Source organism: Petromyzon marinus, chromosome 40, assembly GCF_048934315.1.
Source record: "Petromyzon marinus isolate PM22_M1 ecotype Great Lakes invasive population chromosome 40, UKy_Petmar_22M1.pri1.0, whole genome shotgun sequence".
Lineage (NCBI taxonomy): Eukaryota > Metazoa > Chordata > Hyperoartia > Petromyzontiformes > Petromyzontidae > Petromyzon > Petromyzon marinus.
The window spans coordinates 3985302-4010789 of NC_133706.1; the positions used below are offsets into that span (position 1 = coordinate 3985302).

The 25488-nt window shown below is 43.9% G+C and overlaps 1 protein-coding gene and 2 non-coding genes across 4 annotated transcripts; all 3 read left to right on the forward strand.

Moving 5' to 3' along the window:
* Nucleotides 1-908: 908 nt before the first annotated feature.
* LOC116950627 (SAFB-like transcription modulator) lies at nt 909-23115 on the forward strand. 2 transcript variants are annotated; one of them, XM_032968544.2, is made up of 23 exons: nt 909-1108; nt 3171-3258; nt 3380-3429; nt 3901-4098; nt 4934-5008; nt 5281-5305; nt 6355-6868; nt 7463-7503; nt 7825-7958; nt 8412-8561; nt 9512-9627; nt 10002-10198; nt 10439-10536; nt 11851-12008; nt 12308-12506; nt 13352-13476; nt 14372-14548; nt 15678-15968; nt 16873-17044; nt 18077-18225; nt 19632-19708; nt 20605-20668; nt 21683-23115. In XM_032968544.2, exons 1-23 carry the CDS (start codon nt 965-967, stop codon nt 21858-21860), a joined length of 3420 nt encoding a protein of 1139 aa, XP_032824435.1. In that variant the 5' UTR covers nt 909-964; the 3' UTR covers nt 21861-23115. The 2 variants fall into 2 exon arrangements, with proteins under 2 accessions (XP_032824435.1, XP_032824434.1); XM_032968543.2 differs by having other exon boundaries at nt 910-1108; nt 11848-12008.
* LOC116950861 (small nucleolar RNA SNORA42/SNORA80 family) lies at nt 13987-14120 on the forward strand. The gene has a single exon (XR_004404081.1). It is a non-coding gene; the product is annotated as a small nucleolar RNA SNORA42/SNORA80 family (small nucleolar RNA).
* LOC116950863 (small nucleolar RNA SNORA42/SNORA80 family) lies at nt 16485-16618 on the forward strand. The gene has a single exon (XR_004404082.1). It is a non-coding gene; the product is annotated as a small nucleolar RNA SNORA42/SNORA80 family (small nucleolar RNA).
* Nucleotides 23116-25488: the final 2373 nt, after the last annotated feature.

The following is a 25488-nucleotide window of genomic DNA, read 5'->3' on the forward strand; positions in this document are numbered from 1 at the left end:
GGCCATAGCCATGGAGTCAACATTGGGGGTGGGGGGCCCAAATCTTCCAGGGGGTCTGGGGGTCTCCCCCAGAACAAAAACATCTCAATTTGAAAACTAATTTCCTACCTAAAATAAAAATGTCACTAATACATGGAATGGACTTTTTTTTTTACACAATGTCTAATAGTGTATTGTATGACATTGTTGTTTTATTTTTTTACATTGTTTCATTTTATGTAATGGCAGAGATTAGGGATTCATTAAGTACAACCATAACCACAATCGCATGAACATAAATCTATGCATTGTTATATGAAGACAATTTCAGATATTGTGGCCAAGGTTTAGCAAGTTGTTTTTATTTACATAGCATCGTAATTTTATTTTTATAAATATTGGGGCGGGGGGGGGCATTTTGAGCATATATATTATAATTACGGCTTTGGTCCTAGCACAACCAAAATAAAACGAAGAGCCGTTCTATTCGAATTCCTTCAAACAAGCTGAACATTTAAAGAGCTGCAATATTGGCACGTGGTGAATTCCAGACGAGGATCCTTCACGTCACGAAGCAGTCCTTGAAAGAAACGCACGCGTTTCTTTCAAGTTTACAATCAATGTATACGGCTCCGTAGCCGTATACATTGATTGTAAACTTTGTTATTGACGAAGTTGTTCAATGCTTTGACCAATCAATTGCTTCGTCTTAAGAGTGGGGGGGGGTGTTGTAATTGTAACAACAGGGCCCACATGCAATGTGGCGCGAACAGAAATCACCACACGCGGAATCTATAGCGGCGGTTTTGTTTGACGATTCAGAGTCGACAACGCCCACGTTCTTCTAATAGATGGAGATTGACACCACCCACCGGGAGGGGGGGTAGGCCTCGATCCGGCCACGCGAATCGACGAAGCAAAAATCGAGAAATATGAAAGCCGAATCGATTCCATCGTGCACCCGCCATTTCGCGAGACGGCGGTAATGGCGAGCGAGGAGGTCGCGGTGGCGGTGAGTGAGACGAAGCGAATCGGCGACCTTCGCGTCGTCGACCTCAAGTCCGAGTTAAAGAAGAGGAACTTGGACGTAAGCGGCGTGAAGAGCGTGCTGGTGGACCGGCTCAGGAAGGTGCGCAGCCCCGGTTTTTGGCGATGATGGCGGACGCGGGAATGTTGAGGCCTAGACGAACGGGCTTCAACCGACGGCCCAATTAACGCGCGTGCCGCGTTTGACCACTAACTTGTGCGATTGTGATCACACTTATTACACACATTAATGTTGCTTTATTTGTCGGCGTGGCCGTGGTATCTTGTAATGCCTTTGTCCTGGATTATAGCTTTGAGGTGGAGGCCACGCTGTTGAGTGAATGGGTTCACGTTGAGGAAGTAAGACTTATTTTCCAATAAACTTTTATGTTTATTTTGCTATTGAACTCGTATTGTTGCCGTGTGTGTGTGTTGGACTGCATTATTACGCCGATGAGCGGTGGCTTTGCATTGAGGCGGTCGCAATTCTGCACGTGTTGGCGGGAACGGCCCGGGCTATGCCAACTTCAACTAAAACCAAACGCCAGTCATACACGAGGAGTCCCGAATAGCTATTGATCATTCTGAGTTCATGGAAAATATACTTGAGCACAAAAGTGCTCAGAATGGGGACTTAAAGCTTTCGTGACTGCAGGAATGAATAAAGTCACGTCGTAGATAAAACAATAATAAAAATAACGTGACTACCGAAAGATCCACAGAATATGGGGACGCAGTGTTTTGCGCATGGGTTCGATTTCTGGCCACGGTTAACATCAGTAGCGAGTGTGGGTCTGAACCGGTCTCTACCCTCAACCCCTTTACCAACCCGCACTGATCAGCAAGGTTAAACACATTATTTGGTGACGCTGCTGCGTTGGCAGTGGTGTGCGAGCACAAACAAATTCTAAACAGATTTGTCAAGAACACTGGCCTTGAAAAGGGGATGTTGCGGGCTATATGACCTTTCATCACAGCACGTGTGCTGCCCGAAAGCCCGCACTCTGAAGGGCCATTGCCCAAAACACATGTTGCTGTGAAAAAGGTTAATTGCCTGAAACATCACCTAGTATATTTTTTTAATTCAGTTTAATTCACGAATGAGTTTTTTTTTGTTTATCAGCCTGGAGAAATTGACGTGGCGTGGGGGTGTCTTAATCCAACAGTGGATTCACACGGTTGTAAATTGTATATGTACTTTATTGTATATGTACTTACGGTATATAATCAGCACTACCTCCGCTATGTCGAACTTGAGAATCACAATCTTTTTTTAGACTGGAGGAATCTGATGAACCATACAACTCTTTCACAGATGCCCAGTATTTCACAACTTGGTTCGTACAGACCAGCTTGGCTGCCGATATGGTCCGTTTCACGACGTAAAAACATTTAATATATAAGGCCATTGACATGGCCCTTCTGAGCCCATGTTTTCCATCTACTGTATCTGCATTTAACAGTGCACTATCTGCTGAGTCTCAACTGCTGAGTCTCAGCAGATAGTGGCCTGTTAAATGAATGTACCTGGATTGTATTTCAAGCAGGAGCATTACACAAACGAAGTGGCGTAATTGAGTGTAATAAAGCAACATGGCACAACTTATTTACAGTCACCAACTGGAATATAGACCCTCGTTTTTCAAAATTGGTTAATTTAAATCACAAGCATAGTCGCAGTCACCCAGCAAGGTAAACCTCATCGTTGTTACCTTCCGCAGGTTGGTGAAATTAGCACCATCAACTGATTCTACGCTGCTGTATAGGAAGTGAAATAAAAGCTAGTTTGATAATGGTTGCTGATTGCCAACCCACCCAAAATACAGTACACTCGATCTGGTCAGATCTAGGAGGCTTTGGGTTAAGTCTGGATAGTGGTTGGATCGTCAACCACCATGCATGAAACAGGTGTTAGTAGCTTCTGTGGGGTTACGTTGTGGGCATCATAGTGCAGTGCATTAAAATACAATGTACGTTACTGTGCTTACATATTACCTACCCTTATCAACCAACACCAGTGTCCAGGGGTGTGGGCTTCATTGTGTATGAATATGAGCATGGATATTTATGTTTAACTTATTTTGCAACCGTGATAATCAGAGGTGTGGAATATAACGTTATTTCTGACAGTGACTAGGCTATCAACTGATGGCTTTGTTTTCTAGGCGGTGGAGGAGGAGGGCGGAAACCCTGAGGCGCTGCAAATCCCTGTGGAGGTGTCGCTGAAAAAGCCACACAAGAGGACTCCTAAAAGTGAGGGCTTTCAATAACACACCTCCAGTGCATTCTGTTTTGTTGTGGATAGCCCTTGGCAGATAATTTGATAATTGGTCTAGTGTTTTTTAAATAACATTCTTGTTTTTAATATTCACAGACAAAAAGTCTGACGAAGAAGGGTCTGTTGAAGATGCCAATGACACAAATGTAAGTGTATATGATTTAACCATCAAGTCTAAACTCTGTGGTCCATACTTTTTTCAACAAAGTCTTTCTGTTCATCAATGTATTACGATCCTATGATAAAAAAATATATTACATGAGCTGAATTAATGAGCGCCTTAATTGATTCAGATCTGTAGTTCTGTTCGAGTTTTATTAGTTGTTCACTGGAACTTTTAAGAGTTGACCTTGGTATTAATGCTGAAGGTTACTCTACTGCACAGGCATGCTTTGGCATACAATTTGAACACTAGTGGCACCTTTATGTAGTATGTTGGCTTCCAGTGTGGTGGTCTTTACGCATGATGAACAAGACAGACAGTGTGCACTTTGTATGTCAATGCCACATGGTCCCCTTTTAAAATAACCTTCAGTGTGGTACTTTGTGAGTGATAAAATGATTAAAATTGATGTGGGTATTCAATGATAATTATTTTATTCTGTGCTCTGTCCCAGGAGGATACAGAGATGGCGGCCGACAACACCGGGTACTGGGACGCACAGGAGGAAGGCGACGAGGAGCCCGGCAAAGTTGAAACCAACATGACTGACAGCGAGGACAAGATCATTAGCGCTGACGAAGTCGAAATGATGGAAATGGAGAATGCTGCAGAGCAAGCAGCTAATAGTGAGAGGGCAGAGGCGATGGTGGAGGTAAGATGTTGAACCATTTACTCTTCTCTTGCCCTATCTCTGGTTTGAACGTGCCTGTATATGTTTTTCCTACAATCAAGTCACCTGGAATGTGCCTGATTACATCAAATTTCAAGAGGCTGAGGAGGGTTGAGCCTACATGGTGCTCTGATGGGTAACCACTGTACATAATCAAGTTTCCATAGGACTGCAGGATCATGTGGTGGGCAGTGCATAAAAACATGTAATCTACTGCTCTATGCATTTCGAACTTTTTTCGCACCATATGTAGCCAACCGTGCTAATCGGAGGTGCAGGGAAAGGACAACGAACTAAACACTAAAAAGCAGTTTCATATCTACACTCCTATTCGCACTGACCAGCATCCTAATAAGTATGGTGCGGGGAGACCTTCATCCAGAAAAGGGTTGACAAAAGGGAAATATTAGTCCATGTAGATTTTTAATGGATTAATTACTCTCTTGCACTTGTTTGCGAGACCGTATATAATGATGAGGCTGGTTGTAGCTTACATATCTTAAGATTTATAGACATTTTATGTAATGTATCTTTAGGCCAATGGAATGAATGAGACAGCATATATGAGACAACACTGATAAACAATATGAATGAGACAGTAAGAGGGATACAATAACAGATTCTTGAATGGAATTGTAAGCCCAAATTGTGGAAATGTTTTAATCACGAAGGTATGGGGAAGATTAGTCAATATTCCTATTCAATAATTATTTTCTGTGTCAGTTGTTGGGGCAGATGCAGCACAGAATATTTTGGGAGTGGTTCAAGTGTGTTGGAACCGGCTCTGTGTTTTGTGTGCTTTGTTTTTCTTCTGCAGGACTCCTTAGATGTGGAGGTGTCGGCTGAAAATTCGGCCCTTGAAGAAGATAAAGATGAAGTCACTGATGGAGATGTAAGTGTTAATATTTCACTGCTGTTGAATTTAATTAATCGGATTTGCATCAACTGCCGTTAGACATTCCTTGTGTAGTGTGGAGAAACATCTGCTTCTAAATTTTATGTTCAGAGCTGTCAGATATTATGCTATCTCAACATATTTTGGAGAGAAATTTGTAAGCCCTTCAGTTTATATTTTATGAAAAAGTGAATTGTTTGATTTGTGATTTCAGGAATTTATCTGAATTTTAAATATTGATTTAAAATTATGAATTCTCTATCACACAGATGACGCTGACTGATGCTACATCAGGTAAAGTAATTTCCGGTTCCTTTCTAAATGTAGTGTCTGGCCCAAATAACTGTAAAGTGGTTATTGAAAATGAAGATTGGAAAGCTTCCTGAGGTTACCAAAGCAGATTTTTATATATATATAAAAGATATGCCCTTTTAAGCCTATGGCCTGGTATTTGCCCCTTTTAAGCCGATGGCCCGGTATATGCCCTTTTAAACATTTGGCCCGATATAGTAGTAATTTATCACTACGACATGCTTTGGTAACCTAATAATATCAGGGATAGGGTTTTAAAGGCTGATTATGGTTAAATGGTTCAATAGCATCGTCACCACCAGCGTTATGAAATGGAGGAGCCCAAGCATACGTGACCTCGTCTGCCGGCCATTGGAGAAAACGCCAAGAACCTCGAGCAAGAACCACGGAGCAACTATGTCTCGCCACCATCGTCTCCTCTGCCATGGCAACAAAACGGGGACGATGTTGGACGAGACGGGGGCGACGCTTCGTTACAGAAAATCCCACCTGAAACGGAGGGAAACGACTCCACACAAGATTGTAACGGACCAAGCCAGAGTTTTACAAGAAGATTGCCCTGCTGTGCGAGGCGTGGAGAGTGGCAAGCAACTGAGAACATTGTCGAGGGACTGATGCGGAGTGGACACTTTGGACCATCCCATCGACCAACTTTGAGACTTGGCTGTGGGTGAAGTCCATCCAGATAAAACGAAAACTTCCATTGAGTCTAAGATATTATGATCGATTGTTTCTAGCCACATTTTTAACTGCATTTTTCCCCACCTCTGTTCTTGTTTTAAAAAAAGAAATTGGACTTCACTCTTGAATTCCCAAGTATAGAATCTCTTCCAGCACATTTACTCCAGTCAGTTTTGTTTGTGTTACACTGGGTAACCTGTCCTTTTATTGAAAGATCAGAAGCTTTCTCCAATCTTCATTTGCAGACTAGTCACTGTTAAAAGGTGTTCTCATGCACTGTTGTTACTGTAGACTTGATGCCAGACCTTGTGTTTTGTATGAATTAAACTTTGTTGTATTTAATCTCTCAGACAAGGAGAATGTAGAGGGGTTGTGTGAGGGAGGGTTAAGCTCCCTTCCGGCTGGGGAAGGTGAGGTCTCTGCGCAAGACGTCCTGGATATGAACGCCCCTCGCCCCGAAGCGGAAGAGGACAACATCTCGGTCACGGTGCAGGCCGAAGACGCCCTCACGCTTGACGTGGACGGGGACCTACTGCTCGAAGCACCGAAAAAGGATTCTGTGGGTGCCCACGGCTCATCAGGGAGAGGGGCAGCCTCTACAAAAAGCACCAACAGCGGAAGTTCCAGTGGCTCCACCAAAGCTACCGACGGTGCGACCTCAAAGCAGGAGGGGCACGAGTCGGCGGAGAAGGCGGCCAAGGAGGGAGCTGCCGCTAACGGGAAGAAGGAGGAGGGAGCATCCTCCGACGCCAGCAAGTCGGACGGCAAGGAGGATGGCAAGAAGCCTGGCAGCACCCCTGACAAATCAAAGGAGGCAGCAAAGAAGGGTGCTTCCTCATCAGGCACTAGTGATCAAGCCAAGAGGTTTGTTTCCTACACATGCCTTGCTCTTGTCTTATGTCTTTAATTTATGTAAATCCCAAGTACGTGTGGGCCACGGTAAAACGTCCGTCACTTTCGTTTGAACCTCTTATTTTTTCCCCTCTTTTAATTTTTTTTCATCTGGTAACAATCAGCTCCCCCGTCGTTGATTATCATCGGATGCGTTACGCGTTGGGAATCGGCCGATTGAAGCTGGTGAGCTGCAGTGCTGGTGCTGCTGCTGCTGCTGCTTCATCTGTCCCTAAGTGGAGGCTCCGGGGGCGGACCACGCGGTACAGAAACAGCAGTCAGGAATCCGGGTGCCTGTGGGAAGATGTTCGTCAAGGGAGTAGCGGTAAAGAAACGGCAGTCGGGAGTCCGGGTGCGCTGGGAAGATGGCCGTCACGAGAGTACGGGATGGTGGCACGTGGCTGGTGTGATCGTCACCTGAAGATAACTAGCCTCTAGCAGTTTGAGTGAAAAGTCAAAGCGTCTCTCATCACCTCTGTCTTGTATTTTGTCCTTTTGGTGTTAAGTGCTGTGAAGGTGTTGCTGCTTTTGCAATCCATGATTTATTACCTTATCTGTTTGCATCAGCTCCTCCAAGGATGGCAAGGGAGCAAGCAAAGATGACAAAGGTGGGTTGTGTGGGAAGGTTTTTTTTTTATGCAGTTGGGTCTTTGCCAGTTGTTCACATTTGAAAATGTAATTTTTTACGCCCTGGCACCAAGAAAATGTCAACATGGGGTATTTAGTAAAATGCACACCTCGCAAAAAAATGTGGCACACATGAGATAACCAAATTGTGACGTGCTTTCCAAACTAATCATCGGGGTTTTAAAGGGCATGTCGGCAACTCCTTGTTCCATAGCGTCTAACCTCTGGGAGTAAAAACAAACGACATTGCTGCAGCTGTTTCGATGTCTCACGGGAATTGGCGGTGGTCGACGTGCACTTAGGCCGAAGCGGTGCGTCAGGAGGCAGTGGTGGTGGCAACAGTGGTAGTGTCTCCGGCAAGAACCTGTGGGTGAGCAGCCTCTCTTCATCCACCAAGGCCACGGATCTCAAGAATGCCTTCAGCAAGTATGGCAAGGTGAGCCACCTGATGCTGCTCGGTTAACTGCTTCCTGGTTTGTTTCACGACACTTTGTAACTCCACTGCTGGGTAAAGGCCTCACCATGTGTCCAGTCGTGGGGGTTTTTTGATCATATATTGCCAATGCCGGTCATTGCGGCTTCGTGAAGAGAGCACGGGGGCTGGTCCAGATATCGCTGGCCACTGATGTTAGCCATGGTAGTATATCTAACTCGGGTCATTGGGTTCACAGTGAGGTGTGCTAACGAGTGCACCGCTGCTTTTTAGCCCTTCTGGTATGGTTTTTAGCACGAGAAATAAACTACGTTAATCTGTCCTGCGTATTGGTGTTAACCCAGAAATTACTTGATTGCGTCCAAGTTTTGGTTTCAGTACAGAAAAGTCCTTGGTCATCTGATTTGGGCTCTGTTGTGAGTGCACTAACGAGTTATACTTGTCGCACGCACACAGGTTATTGGCGCCAAGATTGTGACGAATGCACGCAGTCCGGGCGCCCGTTGCTACGGGTTTGTCACGATGGCCACCGTGGAGGAAGCCACCAAGTGCATCAGCCACCTCCATCGCACAGAGCTGCACGGGCGCATGATTTCTGTGGAGCGGGTATGTGCATGGGTGCTCGTCCAACTATCACATTTATGGCAGTGGTGGGGAACCTTATTCTTACGAAGGGCCAAATAGGATTCGTATTCTTTCGGTAAAGTCACGTAGATAGGTTCTAAGAAGACGTTTCGATTGCAACACAAGTGGTCATCTTTTTTATTTTATTTTCTTTAATAATGACCTGTTGCGATCGAAACGTCGTTTTTTTTAACCTATCTCCGTGACTGTACCGAAAGACCCAAGAATATGAATTCCTGCAGTCACGAAATAGGGACACAAATTAGTACACGTGAAATTTTGCTCATGGGAGGACTGTACGTTGCGCAGAACTGCTTGAAAGACAACAGGAAGATTTGAGCAATGCGCAAAAAGAATTAAAAAATGTCAACTGCTTGAACATTCCTTTTACTCCTTTAGTGTGGCTAGGATATTTGCAGTGATGCAAAAATATAATTCATACATTTTTATAAGTGGTAGTCATATCACCATGGGCCATAAGTAATTAAGTCTAGTGCCCTGTCCAACCTGCTGTCAATATGTTCTCCCACCTCTGCTTTTGGCTCTTACTAACTTTAGCCTTTAAATAATACTTTAGTTGCACACATTGTACTCTACGTTGAATAAATACTGAGGCACCCACAATACCAGGTCAAGTGAGAGGAGTGCACCTGACTGGCCACATGCCATGTAAATCACAATATGTTTTGGGTGACTTTAAGATTTTAAATACTTTGACCATAATTGATGTCAGATTAGATCTCATTAATGTGGTAGACATTTTACACTTGAAGGAAGCTTTGTGCAGTTGAATAACGATCTTCAAAAACTTAAGAATTTTCCCCACACATTCTGTTAAGTTCTGTAGTTCGCTACAAGTAATCTGACTTGCAGTAATACTAATATTACAACATTTCAGCTGTAAACTGCAGTAATTGTTTTCTTTATAAAAGGCAAAGAACGATCCGGCCAGCAAGAAAGCGAGTGACAAGAAAGAGGTGGAAGCAAAGAAGGATGGAAAAGCAAGCTCTTCTGGCGATCGAAAATCCACCGAGACGAAACTGCACCAGTAAGCATGAAGTCGGCACACACCCGTGCAGCCAGCAACTCTTATCCAATCCTTAAAATGGACCTTTAATTTTCAAGGGTTTTTATTTCCACTGCTTCTAGAGTAGGCATAGCCACGTATATAATATTGATACGCCTAGGGCAGTTTTTAAATGAATACTTGTCCTTTCGACTTGTATGCGTGTTATTCTAAGTCAGAGATATTGTTCATTGCCAGGTGTGCTTTTTTCCAAGCATATTGATCCATGTCAATTGACTTGAATAATGCGCACGGTTTTTGTAAAAGTAGACTGAACAGCTTTTAACATTAATCAGGTAAGCATTATTTGTAACAATATAAATGCGGTCCATAATCCAGAGACCCCTCTTGACTAGGTCTTCCAGCACGGGCAAAAAGGAGGAAAAGAAGGATGACAAGAAGGTGGTTGAGAAGAAAGAAACCAAGGAGAGCAGCTCAAGCTCTTCGGCTAAGAAACCAGAGGAGAAGAAAGATGACAAGGATGGCAAGAAGGAGGAAAAGGAAGATAAAAAATCCAGCAGCAGCACCACCAAAAAGCCAGACGACAAAAAAGGTGAGTGGGATGGCCTCTTATTAGACTGGCCACTAGACGAGCCATCCATATTGCATTGTGCTAGTCACGGAACGGACAATCGTTAAAATTGAGAACTTTTGAAGTATAATAAACGTATTCCAGTGTGTGGTTGTGCTGACACTAAACATAAAAAGTGAAAGTAATTTCATGAATCTTCAAGTTCACGTTGCTGTTTGAGTCAAGTTTTTAATGGGTGTTTTATCATTTATGTTTTTACAGGTGGAAAGAGCGCCGACCGAACTGTGGTCATGGATAAATCAAAAGGCGAGCCTGTGGTGTGCGTGAAGACCACAAGCAAGGACAAGGAAAAAGACAAGGTGAAGTAACTCAAATTGGTTCCGTATTATTTCACAAAGCAATAAACCCTTCCAATAAAAGGGATAAAAATAGACATGTTATGTATGGCACTTGTAGTAAAGACTGACATTTGAAAGCGAATGTTTAATGTCGCCTGAAACGCAGTGGAGCACTCGCCACCACGTTGACGAGATGTTAACGACCGCGCCTGGTATACAGGAGGTCGTGGGTTAAAACCCAACCCTTGACGCCTGTATATTTGTAGTTGGCGTCTTCTCCTAGTGATCTTTTTTTTCAGGTCCTCCGGATAGACACATGTTTTAGAGTTTGGCTGCGATAAATTTCCACATGATAAGCCACTTCGTTGAGCTATCATTTGTGACCAGGTCACTTCTGAAAAAGAGCTATGTAGCTTCGTGGGCCTGACCTGGTAAAATAAAAAAAAACAGTTTAGTTTAATTGCAGAATTTGCTAAATAGTCACCAATTAATACATTAATTGGGTTGTTTTCTCTTACTGCCAAATTTCAATTTTGCTTTTGACGTCATTGGATAAAGAATACATTTGGAAATCTCAAAGTAATCAACTGTCAGACGTTGGCCTAATTGATGTAGATATTTTTCACAGCATTTCTTCCAAGAATCATCCTCGTGGCCATTTATTCTTTCTCATATACGCTGCCAAGAGACTGTTGTACTACAGGCAAACCAATATTTTTGATTGTCATTCGCCAAATCAAGTGTAAATCCAAATATTAATGTTTCTTGTGCAGTCAAATTCACTCCGCTTAAGATTTCAGCTTAATCATTGGCAGCTGCATGGATGGAAACCCACCGCACTGATCTGTCGAGCCACTTGAAATTTGTGTTTGAAACCCTTTCAGTAAAATCTCCAAAAATACCAGTGTCCCCCGCTTGTACAACACGGCGCATTCCTGGAAACCCCGTCAGAAACAGTAGAAACATCACTTGCCAATGATTTTTTTTCCTTTTATCAGCAATATTTAATATGGTTTAATTGGCAAAAATCCACAGCAACACAGAAGAATAACAAAAGCTCCATGCCAAGTCACTCTGGAAACCAGGCTGACTGTTCAAATGTTTTCGGTGTCATCTCGGTAGATACGTCGTATATCGATTTATGGTGGCATTGTATATACGTGGTGAATGTGGATTGTCGTAAATCTGACGTCGTAAACCGGAGATCGCCTGTGAAAGTTACCTGTAATTATGTACATGCCTTAGGAGCACTGTGAACTTGCTGTTTAACAGTAGTATACCAAGTTTGGTGGAAGTTGGTTTAAACAGGGTGTTAAAAACGCTTGTGCCCAGAAGTCCACAACCAAGTCTGATGACAAGAAGAGCAGCAGCAATGTAAAGGCCGAACCCAAGAGCTCCACCAAGTCGGACGTGCTGTCCTTCGAGAAAATCCGCGAGGAGAGGGAGCGTGAACGGAAACGACAGAACGAGAGGGATGCCCGGGAGAAAATCAGGTCAGCGCAGCGCACTGTCAATGAACGCACCGCTGTATGTAGCGCTAAGCGGTGCATGTGTCGTTATGGCAGTGCACGTGGGCTCGTTGGCAAGGGGTCTCAGACGACTGTCAGGGGTATGTGGCTGGTTGTAGGAAATGGGCTTTTATTTCAGATTTTTTTTTGGTTATGTTCAACTTTGAGATTTAACTCCTACACTTGTATTTTACTTCATCGAAGCAAATTAATGCGGGCTTTTATTTCATCCAAGGGAGGTGAGGAATAAAACCATAGCCTACCGTTGTCACCACTGCATTCAGGGAGCGACAGAAGGAACTCAAGGAGCTCAAGGAGCTCAAGGAACGTCAGGAGATGAAACGCATTCGCGTGCTGCGGGAGCGCGAGGAACGGGAGCAGCTGCAGCGCGAGCGTGAGCGCCTACAGATGGAGCGCCTCCGGTTGGAGAAGGAGCGGCAGGAGCGCGAGCGCCTAGAGCGACAGCGCGTGCGCATCGAGCAGGTGACTGTGCTCCCCTCTCATCCCTTCTACAAAGACAGATCCCCCGTATAGCCATCCCCCTACATGCACGCACACACGCGCATTTCAAGCAGGTGCCCACTCTCATCCCTCTACTCCCATACTTGTGTATCAATTTTCCCAACCTGACAAAACCACCACTCCATTTCAGTGGATTATTGTTACTTGTCCATGTCTGGAACTATCACCTGATAGTCTGCACTGCTCACTCACTACCTCTTTAAGTCCAAGCTCAAGATAATTCTCTGTCCTAATTACTCCCACTGCACACTGTCTCCGATCATTCTCCAATATGTGTTCTTTCACCAGAAGTGGGTTTTCCCAAGGTTGCATGCATGTATATTTGTGCAGCAATGTTTGAGTATTCTCACCTCTTGTGTAGGTTTTCCCCAGGCACTGCAGTTTTTTGCCATGTGCAAAACACTGATTTAAAAACCATAGTACAAACTGAATCTTGAGACTCGCTGAGGCTTTCCTGGGTAAAAGAAGAGTTAATGTTAAAACAGATGACTCCATTGGATGGAGGCAGCGTTGGGCGGTGCATCTGGGCTATCCGACTAAGTAATCGATTACGCCCCAACGATCAGTTTGATTACTCGGCTAATTAAATAACATGAAAGAATTCTAGGATGAAAAGTCTCACCTCTACTCATTTGTTGCTGGACATGTGGGAACAGTTCATGGTTTGCTGCCTTCGGGAGGCACTAGAAGCCTGAATAACTGAGTTGATTACAACTTTCAGTCAAACATGTGACTTGATGGACAAATCACCCCAGCTTTATTGGGGAGTGACTGATGATGTGTGTGTTTCCTGCTGTCATTGACAGGAGCGCTGCAAGGAGCAGGAGCGCATTGCTCGAATGCGTGAGGAGCTACGGCGCCAGCAAGAGAAATTGCGCTTGGAGCAGGAGCGGCGCGCATCGCTTAAGCGCACGTACGACGTCGATAACAGGTGCGCGTGTGTGCATGTGTATTCCTGCCCATAACACACACATCTGTTTTGTGACGATCTGCCAGGGCGGTGGGTCTCTGATGTTTCACGTCGCCTCGAAAGTGTACCCAGCCTGGCCCAAGCGCTGTGGTGACATTACCGTCACATCTTACGTAAACTACACAGTGCTGTTCAATACATGCAATCAAATGTCTGATTCTATTTACCCACATTAAGCTCCTGGAGGAATGTTATCCATGTGTATTGCATTCAATTTCAAGTAAAACTCATTTTACTGTTGGTAGTGGTGTGTTTACAATTACAGACCGTAAACACCTAGCCACAGATATGGGCATTGTCTTATAACTTAAAAAAACTTGGTTGGCCAAACTACTTTACAGATGTGTGGGTAGGTGGGTTGTACTCGTGCACAAAAGACCGAATAATTATGGTGGTGGATGTCCAGGAGAGCTGGACCTGTCAGCCTCCCTTGGTGTGTGCTACCGCTCGATGCATTAGTGTGGGGTTAGAGCATGGTCAGATTTATAGGGGGATCTTCTGTGTGGTCCTTCTGTAGTGTACTCCATGCTAGAGAAACCAATCACCTCGAACCATTGTCATGCCTCATAACCATAGGCTTGTTCACTGAAGTAGGTGAGACAATGTGATAATAGACTGATCATATTGGGGGGGGAAATGCAATAGGCATTATGACCTTAAGGAAAAACAACACAAAAAACAAATCCTGCTTAACTTGTTTTATACCTAGGTCAGGCATCATTGGCAAAGCCATCTTTGTGCCAATGGTATATATTTTTTTTACATAATTTATATTTGCTCTGCCCTTGGCCGTTTGCCATATTCTTCCAACCGGCGTAACGCGGTTTCATGTTCTCGCCGCTGCGGGTGGATGCAGGCGTGACGATTCTTACTGGGGTGAACCCAAGCGCCTGGCCTTGGACAGCGACGCGCGCTACGGGCAGAGCCTCTTGCAACGCGGGGACACGACGGCCAACCGCTTCAACGACTACGACCACCGCGAGCGCGGAAAGTTCCCCGACCAGCGGCTCTTGCCTGCCATCGGGATAGAAAGGTGAGGGTCGCTTCTGCTAAAGCGCTATATATAATATTTAAGGTAATTTTCAAAATAATGGTGGAAACCAACATTGTTTTGGTTAGAATTTTATGTTAAAATCTTGTGAGGAGTTTGGTCATATGTTGAGCAAAACAACTTGAGAGGTGTGATCATCCTTTTTTTAAAGTAAATTGCACAATCTCACTTTAAATATTTGCATTGTCTTCAGAGTGATTTGATGCTTGTGCACATTTTAAGCCTAACTTTTAAGTCTGCCTGAGTACGATTTGCGCCGGCACCGAAAGTACCGCTTCGCAAACATTTACACGCATCGGTGGTTGCTATGGATTACCTAATCGCTGCCCCAGCCAGTAAACAATGTTGATGCAACGCGGCTGTCTTCGTTGCATGAAGCCTCTGCAATTCGGCTTCCGTGATGTCATCACTCTGTGCACGGCCGGATTGAAGTATATTTATGTAATTTGTTTTATTTTAGTGTGATTTTGTGTGTATTTATGCAAGTGTGAGAGCATGTGTGTCATGTTTCGAGTGAAAGAGCGTTTTTTGTTTGTCATGTGCCATATTGGCCTTAATATAGGTGCTCGCTAACAGTATTGAAAGGCTGTATGAGAGCTGTCTGTGGTGCTTGTGTCTCTGCGTGTGTATTTGTGATGTGTCTCTGCATGTGTGTGATCGTGTATGTCTTGTGTGCACTTGTCTGCCGTGTCGGCCTTCATAAGTGAACAGCACTTTCTCCATGGGTGTGTAGACATGAGTCATGATGGACTCAAGGCTGCTCTTTACCGCACCTACGATATGATGTAAATTTACACATTCTCCTTGCATACATCCCATAGGGAATTGGAAATGGTACATATCTTTGCGCACGCAATTTATAGAATTTATTAAGCCGTTCGATACCCAGGCCCCTGATCATTATCTTTTGTTTTGCTGTACATTCCACCATAGAAACAGTATCTTAAGTTCATGTGTACTACTTACATTCATTGGTGTTCAATTGTGCTCATTAACAATGTCACTTGTTTTAAGTTTGTGTGGGGTGCATTTCCAAGTAATTCATTATATTTTTTATGTAAAGCTGATGAAAGCAAACAATGACGTTTTGATGCACTCTTTTTTAATTCAGGCGCCTGGAGCCGTACGACCGCCGGCCCGACTACCAGTCTGGCCGCAGCCGCGACGATGGTGCCATATTCACGCCAAGCCGTCTGAACGGGCCCCAGGCGGGGCGGCGTGATGACGTTCGGGAGACGCGCGACCGCGACGATCGCCGTATGGACATACCCCGGGACCGGCCGACGCTGGGAAAACCCCGTGACGTTGCGGCACGCGGCCACAGCCCTCGGCGCGACTCCCCCCGCCGTGGGACCACCCGCGACGACTGGAAGTCCGAGCGCACGGTCATAACTGACCGCAGGTCCGTCTTCATCTAGCTTACGTGTACTTGGCCGAGCCAGACCGCAGCGTCGAAGTGTGCAGTGTTCAGTGGGCTCAGTTTCCCATTCGCTCTCCTGAGGGAAATCCTCCTTCGCAATATGCATCGGTCTCCAACTGTCCGCGTGCACAGATTTGGTGAACCCGGATGCTCCATATAGCCTCGTTGACCTCGCCATGATCTTGTGCAAAACGGATCAATAGAGCCCATGAACGGTGAAGCTGCAATGCGAAACCTGGTTGACAGGTGGTTGGGGTCATTAATGAGAAAATGTTCTATAATTTTACGAGGCCCATTATGCTTTCCACTGAGATGTTGAGAAGTTGTGGAGTTGAAGCTCACTAATTAGGGTGTTGTGATGCAAGTTCAGAATGGAGTGGGATTAACAGATCAGAATTTGATGGCATTTTTACATTTGGCTTAGCTGTGGTTTCTTCATGTCAGGTGTATGGAGAAGAAAAGTTCGACACAGAAGCCTGATTTATTTCTGTATCTTTGGCATGGCCAGATTTATGGGGGCACCTCCTATGGTCCTTTCATAGTGTACTCCATGCCAGATCAGCCAACCACCTCAAACCATTGACAAGCCTTCTTAACCATAGGCTTGGTTCACTGATGTAGGTGGGACAAAATTAGTCAACTTGAGGCCTTGATTCAAAAATCGAAGGCAAGGAAAATGTAATTTAATTGAAAATATAAATACCATAAAATGTCACCACTAAGATTAAGCAGGGATACATATAAAGTTGTACACTGTGTTATATATTTCACATGATATGTGGTCAGTGAAGAGGGCAGCTCCACATACCTGTTGTAAATCCTGTGCAACATCCGCAGGTGGGCATGCTCGCTCACAGTGTTGCTCTCGTCGTTGTGCGTACGGCAGGGACGTCATACGGGATACACGCGACGCCGACCGGGTACGGCTGGATCGCGGTCGCGAGCCGGATGGACACGTGCGCAGCCTTCTCCCGAGTGGAGCCGGCAGCTCTTCCTACGGGGGCCGCGAACCCATGCGCAGCGGTGGCGGCGTTATCGGCGACCGAGGGAACCTGCCGGTGCGTCTTTTTGGCATGTGCACGTAGCGGTGCAATTTCACGAGCCTGCTGTGTCATCCTTGCTTGGTGCTATGCAACCCAAGTGCTTCGGTGTCGTGTTAAAGCATGGCCAGATTTACGGGGGATCTACTGTGGTCCTTCCATAGTGTACTCCATGCAAGAGCAATTAACCACCTCGAACCATTGTCGGGCCTCGTAACCATAGGCTTGTTCACTGAAGTAGGTGGGACAATGTTATAAGGCACTGTTGATGGTGAAATTGGTCATTTTATAATGGGCATTGTGGATGTGCAACACATGAAATAAATCGTTGTAGTGAAGTACCTAGGCCAAGTGTCAGTCAGGGGGCTGTTCAGTGCAACTTTGAACCTTTAACAAAATGGACTGATGCTAGTTAAGCAAGCCATTTGATAATGCTATTCACAACAGAGGGCTATTGATGTAGGTGGGACACTTGCAGAACTAAACAGTTTGTATTTTTATAGATGGGCTGACTGATGGCCTTGCCCAGGAATATTTAGTGAACATAAGTTTGTATGGTGAGCTGCAGAGTTGCACTGGTTTACCAAGTGTGTTTTAACTAAAATTAGTTCATTATTTTATTGTACTCGTCAATGTTGCCTCTAAGATTACCACCTAAAATCATGAATTCCACTGGAATAGTAAAATCAGCTTTTGTCCAAAAAGAGTAATGCAGAAGTAAACATTGAGCACTCAAGAAATGTGCTGCATTCATTCACAGCTGCCACCCCTAATCCACAGAATATAACCTAGTTTTACCTTGTGACAAATATTCCTGTCATTGGCAGAGCAGGTGGGAAAGTGCTGCCATCTACTGTGTGAACAGGTGACGTGAAGGGATCTCGGAGGTAGCTCTATCTGCTTCTGGGAGAGATCCGAATCGATACGTCATCTCATTACATGACATTGGTAGCACAATGGGTAAAAGTATTAGGTGGATTTTTTAAACATTTTAAAAGCCCTATTTAGTATTTTTGGCCTCGAGTGAGCTGTGGTGTTCCTGTTGTGCAGCACTTTGGAGAGGACCGGCGCAACGTGTTGGAGCGCACAAGCCGCGACACTTGGACCTCCACCCTCTCCCAGCCCAGCGGCTACGGGCAGGACATCCAGCGCCTGGGGAGTGACTCGCGTTCCACAGGATTCCTGTCGCAGCAGACAAGGTATTCAACGCAAAATAGGAATACGAGAGCCTGAATCTGCGTGACTGCCGTCGATATGTTATTGGTACAGTAAAACTTCTGAATCGAACTCTGATAGCTGGGTGCATCGTCAGCCTGCGCTAAACAGCATGGTGATATACGATCAAACAATTCTCATGACGGACAAAGCACTGACAAGGGGCTGTGCATTTTTACAATGTATTCAGGGCGTAAAACGGATCTTGCGTGCATTGACAATTTTTTTTTCTACGTTGGCTAAATGTCACGAATCTGTCGAACCAAACAAGGTTGTGATTAAATTTTGATTTAAAGCTTTCGTGACTGCAGTAATTCATATTCTTAGTTTTTTCGGTAAAGTCACGTTGAAGGGAAACAACAAAATAATAAAATATATATAAAACAATAAAAAAATTCTCACGACGTTTCGACCATAACTCAAACGGTCGTCTTCAGACGACCGTTTGAGTTATGGTCGAAACTCAAACGGTCATCCTCATTGTTTTATATATATTTTATTATTTTGTTGTTTCCCTTCAACGTGACTTTACCGAAAAAACTAAGAATAAGGTTGTGATTATCAAGTTAGAAGATTCTACTCCTGTGAAATGTTATTAATTGGTTAATTATAAATATAAATGTGTTATGACCTTCCTGTTCTCTAATTGAGAGAACAGGAAGGTCTCGACTTGTTATTACCAATATTGGTACCTACCAAAAACCACTTGTGTTCAAAATGCTTGATGTAACATCTGTTTTCTCATGGAGAGGTTTCTCCCATTAGCACTAATGCACAGGGCTTAGCTCTGATACATAATAATCCCCTAATGGTCTCGTGGTGCATGCATCCTTGTGACTTGCTCACAAAGAGAGCAGTGTCACTCTGCAGTGTTCTTGAATAGAGGTTTGTCAGTGGTTGTCTTGGTGCTCACAGCTGTTGGGTTCAAACATACAAAACACGAGAGGCCACACCCAACTTAAAAACGACTGCAGTTTTGTAGAAGTACAAAAAAATCTGTGGCTTGCCACATAGCAGCCGGCACCCTTTGAAACGGTTTCTGCGGCAACTTATCTTAATGCTTGGAGTTATTTCAAGTAATAGATTTCAGACTTGTATAATAATTCGTGGTCTATATTGTTATCTGTCCAGACTGATCATTTTTGCTAATATGAAAAGACTTGAGACAAAAGAATAAGGCTTGTGCAACGTGTGAAGCCTAATTTGTGAAGGGGTTTTTTTTTAAAATCCTTCTGGTTTGTTTAACCGTACCATGTCCAGTGTTTCCTCATCGCCTACATTCTCTTTTATCATTGTTGCTGCTGAAAAACCCTAAGAGGCGCTTTGAAGCACTGGGCTGTGGCTCACGGGGCACTCGGCAGGACTGATGCACCCACTGTTTTTGCTGCAGGGACAGTCGAGACTGGGGCGTGGGGGACCACGGCCGTAAGATGGACAGCCACTCGGACAGGACATGGCAAGTTAAAGGTAAATAACTTTCTTTTGCACACATTTATTGCATTGTACAGCACTACAAATTGATTTCTTCAATAAAATTTGTAATTAGAGAGGCAGTAGCTTCATGTTAAAGTGCATAGTTGATTAAATAAAGTAGTCTATGGTGTTTATTATCCAAGTGCAGCAGAAATTCCATCATCCATGTTGATATAGGGGGACCGTATCATGGTTCCTATAATCCATGGTGCACTGCGGAGGTTATACAAATTCTCAAAATATGCCAGCGCAGTGTGCCATGAATTACGTGATGTATGTATGTTGAACTTCTTTCATACTGTGTTGCCAGCTGTGCTAATCAGAGGTGCAATTTCCTGTGCAAGAAAAATGCGGCACGTGACTAGCGCTCCATTAATCTGCGGTAAATTCTCATTTGGTTCAAGACCCAAATGGTGCAAATCTGCCGTATTGGTTTATGTTAAGGTGTTTCTTTGCATTTTTTACTTGACATCCAAGTCAAAAACATGAAAATATCCCTTTTTACTAATCAAATCAACTCACCTATGTTGACAAAAAGCCCAAAAATTGGCACAATAAAATCCTACCACCACTCTCTACAGCTCTGTCCATTTCTCCGGTTTGCAGCTCTGCTAAGCATTCTCGGTCTACCGCGGATTACAGAAGCCAACTGATATTGTATCGCAGATTTTTTTTATTCATGCTGTATTGCACTTTATAGATGCATGTACCACAAGATTAACAAATCAAATTAACGTACAATTGTAATTATATCTTTAAATGTTTTAATTCATAAAGCTGTAAACAGATTTCTTAACGTTTTTTCATCTGAATTCGTTTTGAATAGGTGCATCCGTTGTACACTCGGAACCACGAATTGAGACATTTTGTGTCTGCGTTGTGCCATCCAGGAGATGGCAGGACCCTTGGACAGTCAATTCAAACGCACGTCATGCCCCGGGGACCTTCGAGCGGGTATGAATCCCTCTGATAATGCAAGCAGCGAATCTCCCAGCATCCTGGATGCATGAGCTGTGCTTGCATGCATGCAGAGATTTTCTTTAGACAACACTTTGTGCTTTGCTGCGTTATGAACCCGGTGACCTGCGTTCGATTCCCACTATAATGGCCAACATCGGTGACGAATATCTAAACCGGTCCCAGGCCTTGCCAAAGGCAATTCGGCCTTAATTTAGTACCAGTATGGTGTGTAAACATCAGCACTGGGTGGATCAAAGTGGCCATGGTTCCAGGCACCCATCCCCTCGGATGCCATGTTGGCCTTCATAGGTGGTCGCTAACAGCACTTGCCCCAATGGTTTGTTACGGCTATTAGGATGGATATTGTTTTTGAGCAAAATGTTGTGTTGGCCGAGTACTTGAATAGGTACATGAATGCATTCTTAGTTTGATGTATAATTGACTTTAATGCATGCACTGCAAAACATAGGCTGGCCCATTCAATTAGAGAATCAAAAATGTGTTTTCACATTTTAGTTGTGTACACATGCTCGGGTGTACAATAATCTCCATTTAAACGCATAGGTGCAAATTCTGCGTTCAATGGTGGACAACGGATTTTGTGAATGAGAGTTCACCATAATGCACACATTAAGCATAAGTGCCAGCAACGAGGCCTGCAACGGGGAGGGGGGCAGCACTATCAAACGATACGCATCATCTCAGTTGGTGTCGTGGATAGTGAATTTAGAGCTGCTGGTGTCTTGGGGCCACGGCTGAGGTGTGTCGGGCATGAGTGTTCTTTGACCATACTTGCTTGACTATGATGGGTGCCCGCTATCCAGTACATGTTCATGTCAAGCCATTGGCCCCGTTGGAGGTCAATATTCTACGTGGAATTTTAATGTAACGAGGCGAAGTAATTTAAAGCTACAGGCAATGTTGTTAATCGGTGAGCGTTACACGGCATTGTTGATTGTTTTCAATGATAACCTGCGCGCACATCTCGCCGCGTCTTTGTGTCAGCAGGAGCTACTTGACGAGCAGCGGCCAGCAGGGCTCAGCCAACCTCCTTGGCCGGACGGTGCAGTTGGCAACCAGCCTGGCAGCGGCAGGGGGTGGCTTCAGTAGCACCGACAGGTTGCACCGGCCCAGTGGGGACTTGCGCTTTGATCCATACAAGAGCGGGACTGTCAGGCGCTACTGACAGACTGGCCGACGGTATACTGTATTGCTAGATCCTACTAATTTGTACATTCATTGATGAGAATTTGGACATTTTTCATTTATTATTTGCAGTGTGGACATGCCAATTGTGCGTTGGCTTCCTTTCCCTAGAGATAGTGCTTTTAATATTCGCCGCTTATGATTTTAAGTTTTGGCACAAAGCTTTGTAATTCATTTTCTTTGGGTCTTTCGGTGAAGCCACGTAAATAGAAAAGTAATACAAATATCACGACGTTTCGATCGCAACACAAGCAATCGTCATCAGGTGAAAAAATATAGTGGGAGATCTGCTGAGGCAGGATGTTATATAGGTTTGAGATGGGTGTAGCCCAAGGATAAGTGGACGGGGCTAGAGATGGAATTTGCGTGTAAATGTAAGATAGGAGAGCTGATGTACCTCCACGACGACGAAGCTGTGGAGGTGGCCATTGTATTGAGAGATTAGCATGTCACTGTAAGAGAACCACCGCAACGGTGGCTGTGTTTGTGAGACATTTAGCCTGTTAAAAAACGAGAGCCACTGCCACATCAAGGGAAAGGAGCAGTGGTGGCTGTGTTAGTGAGACATTTAGCCTGTTAATGTAAAGATATTTAACCTGGTAATGTAACTAGTGAGTCAGAAATAACTGCTAACATCGGCAGGTAGGATGGAAACATCACATCCAGTTATGACTTAAACTGGTGACTAACATCCTTCTAATGATTGCTCAGTTTGTACCCATCTTCTCGGTTGAAATTTTGTCTGTGTTTATATATCTGGGTGGCTTCATGAACGAATCTTTGTTGATAGCCAGTGGGTTTGTAGAGTACCTTCGTCTTGGAAAAAATAATTTCGTGTGTGCCCACAGCGTTTAAACAATGATCAGCCATGGCCGAGGTATTGGTACTACCGTGTTTCAGATCTGCCTTATGTTCACGAACACAGTCCGAGATGTGTTGCTTAGTTATTATTTTTCTATCTACGTGGCTTTACCAAAAGACCCAAAGAATATTAATTCCTGCAGTTACGAAAGCTTTAAGTCAAGACTTTGTAATTCAGTTTTGAGCGCAATGTAATTCAGGTGTTCGTTAAATTAACTTTCTGTAATTGCATTGGCTTGACCATTACACTTATTGTACAGCCATACACAACTCATTAACCACAATTAAACTAAGCTTTTATCCTTCATTCTAGCATACACATGTAACGTTGCTAGTTGTACAATCATTGAATTAAACATTGAGACTTTTGTGTACATTGTTGTGTACTACATTGTCTGTTTATTCAAACAAACTTAAATAGCTTTAAAAATATCTCGCTCAAAGGGGAAATGTGTTTTCAATTGCTTTCCTGAATCTGTTGCTGTTCCCAGCTGTTAGGTGTGGCTTAGATAGATTTAGGCGGAGCAAAATCACAGACATTGCTGATGCCTTGCCAGCAGGCGGTGTTAACGCCGAGCCAGGCACAGCCCATCTTATCGCCAGCGCTTATTCGGCATTCAAAACTTAGTAATAGGGTTTTTCCCCTTTTTTCTGGCAACAAAACTGAAACCTTTGAGCTGTACGCCTTTTTGCGTCATCTGGTCGAGCACCAATTGGGTCGAGGCTCAAAAAAAAGCCGTCCCTTGGTGTGGACCAATCAGTTTCAAGGACAATGCATATATTATCATAGTATGTTTTTTGTTTGCATTTTGACTGCAGGTATTGTGGTTAATGCAGACATGAATCCTTGTAAAAAAAAGGTTTCGGTTTTGTTTCCAGAAAAAAGGGGAAAAACCCTATTATTACATTTTGGTACTGTCAAATGAGGTTTAATGATGTACATTCAAAACTTATTGAAACCCGGCATCTCGTCTCTCATTTCTCGCCAGCAGAACAGCGAGGGATATGTTATGTTTCGGACATCGTGAAGGGCAAATTTAGCGGATACATATATTGGCCTATGAAAACCTTTAAAAATCAATTACCATAAATGCATAAATAAACTATTGAATACATTAAAATTAATACAAAAAAATGTTTCAAATATTTTATAAATTAATTTACTTCATCTCATCACTTTAGCTCCCATCACTGTCATCACTTTCTCTTGATGCAGTCGTGTAGAGTTACAGATGCGATTCGCGGATAGCCAAAATCACGGTTAGCAAATTAATAACGAGGGAATACTGTCCTACCATTTAAAAAAAAATATGTTTTCAATTTTCTGCTTATAACTTAACCAGACTTATTACAAGGGTGAGCAAGGTACCAAAAGTTATTAAATGAAGCTTTGGTTTTTTGAGAGCGCATCAGAGTGGGCAAAAATATCAGCGAACACCACCTTGCTACTACCTGCAAGTCGGGTAAAGAAAAGGTATTTGACAGAAGACCACAGTGCAACAGTGCACAAGGTCGAAGAGCGTAGTGATTGTACATCGTCCATCTCGGCGAATGAACGACAATTGCCGATACGGACAGCGAGATGGAATAAAAGGTGCCGTAGTTTTTTTTTTACTGAATGTTCGGCCGTTGGGGGTTTTTCGTCCAGCTTTTTACGTATTCTCATTGCATGATGTGGTTGAGCTATGTGACGTGGATGCAAGTCGTGATGGTTGTGCCCAGAACAAGAGGAGCATTGACATGCGACTTTACCAGTGTGGAGAATTTGTTTTGAGCAATTTTTCCACCTGGACAGTGTGCAAGCTTTCTGCCACAACTTATCTGTGACCAACGTGTTGGTTTAAAGAGATAGGGAGTGGAAACCTTAATCTTATTGAAGTTGTAATCGTTGAGAGGCATGGCCATTGTGTTTTCCCATGTCGGGCATGATTGTAACAGGTAGTACGCATGCCCAACACCATAGAGTATCGTATGTTTTGATTTTAAACAATATTTTAGTTGCACTTAATTCCATTTGGCTGGAGTTGGTATTTGGTAGCACGTGAGGTGGCATTTGTTGCCAATTTTTCTGTCAGGCCAATAAAATGTCATTGTGAGACGCTTTGCATATCAGTAGACTCGATGGTTTAACGTTTTATTCCAATTGTGCTTTTGATGGCTCGGCCCAGAACTTGCAGGAAGCAATGTGCACCACCTTGTGTTGTAGAGCATCTCCAGGAGATGATAGCGCAGAACGTTGAGGTTGCTTCAATAGTAATCTACATAAAATAAAAATCACCCATAATGTTTTTTGGGTTAGATCACGTAAAAAAAAACCTCATGGATGACATTGGTCGCGAAAGTCTACGTGTTAAACCCAAAGAAAAATCACACCGTGTGTATATTCAGTATTCGAAGCCAAAATCCTGAACAAAAATCTCGTTAAGTACAAAAGCAAATCGGATATGATTGGGTTTTCAAGTGGTAATTGGTGACCATGCTGAGCATCACTCGCGACTCTTGAGAACCCGATTTAATCACGTACGGCTGGCTGGATTCAAATTCGGGAATCTCGACAGCAACGACTCGGCACGCCCCTGAGAAGCAAAGTGGATGAGCCCTGTATTTGGTGGGATGGTCACAGATTTACTGACGTAAGCCGGAGACGTGCGCCGTTCTTCCACTAATTACTCACCTTTTTTAGATGCCCGATGTGTCTAATTAATGATTGACGCGGAGAGATAGCGTACCTCTACTTAACACGAGCT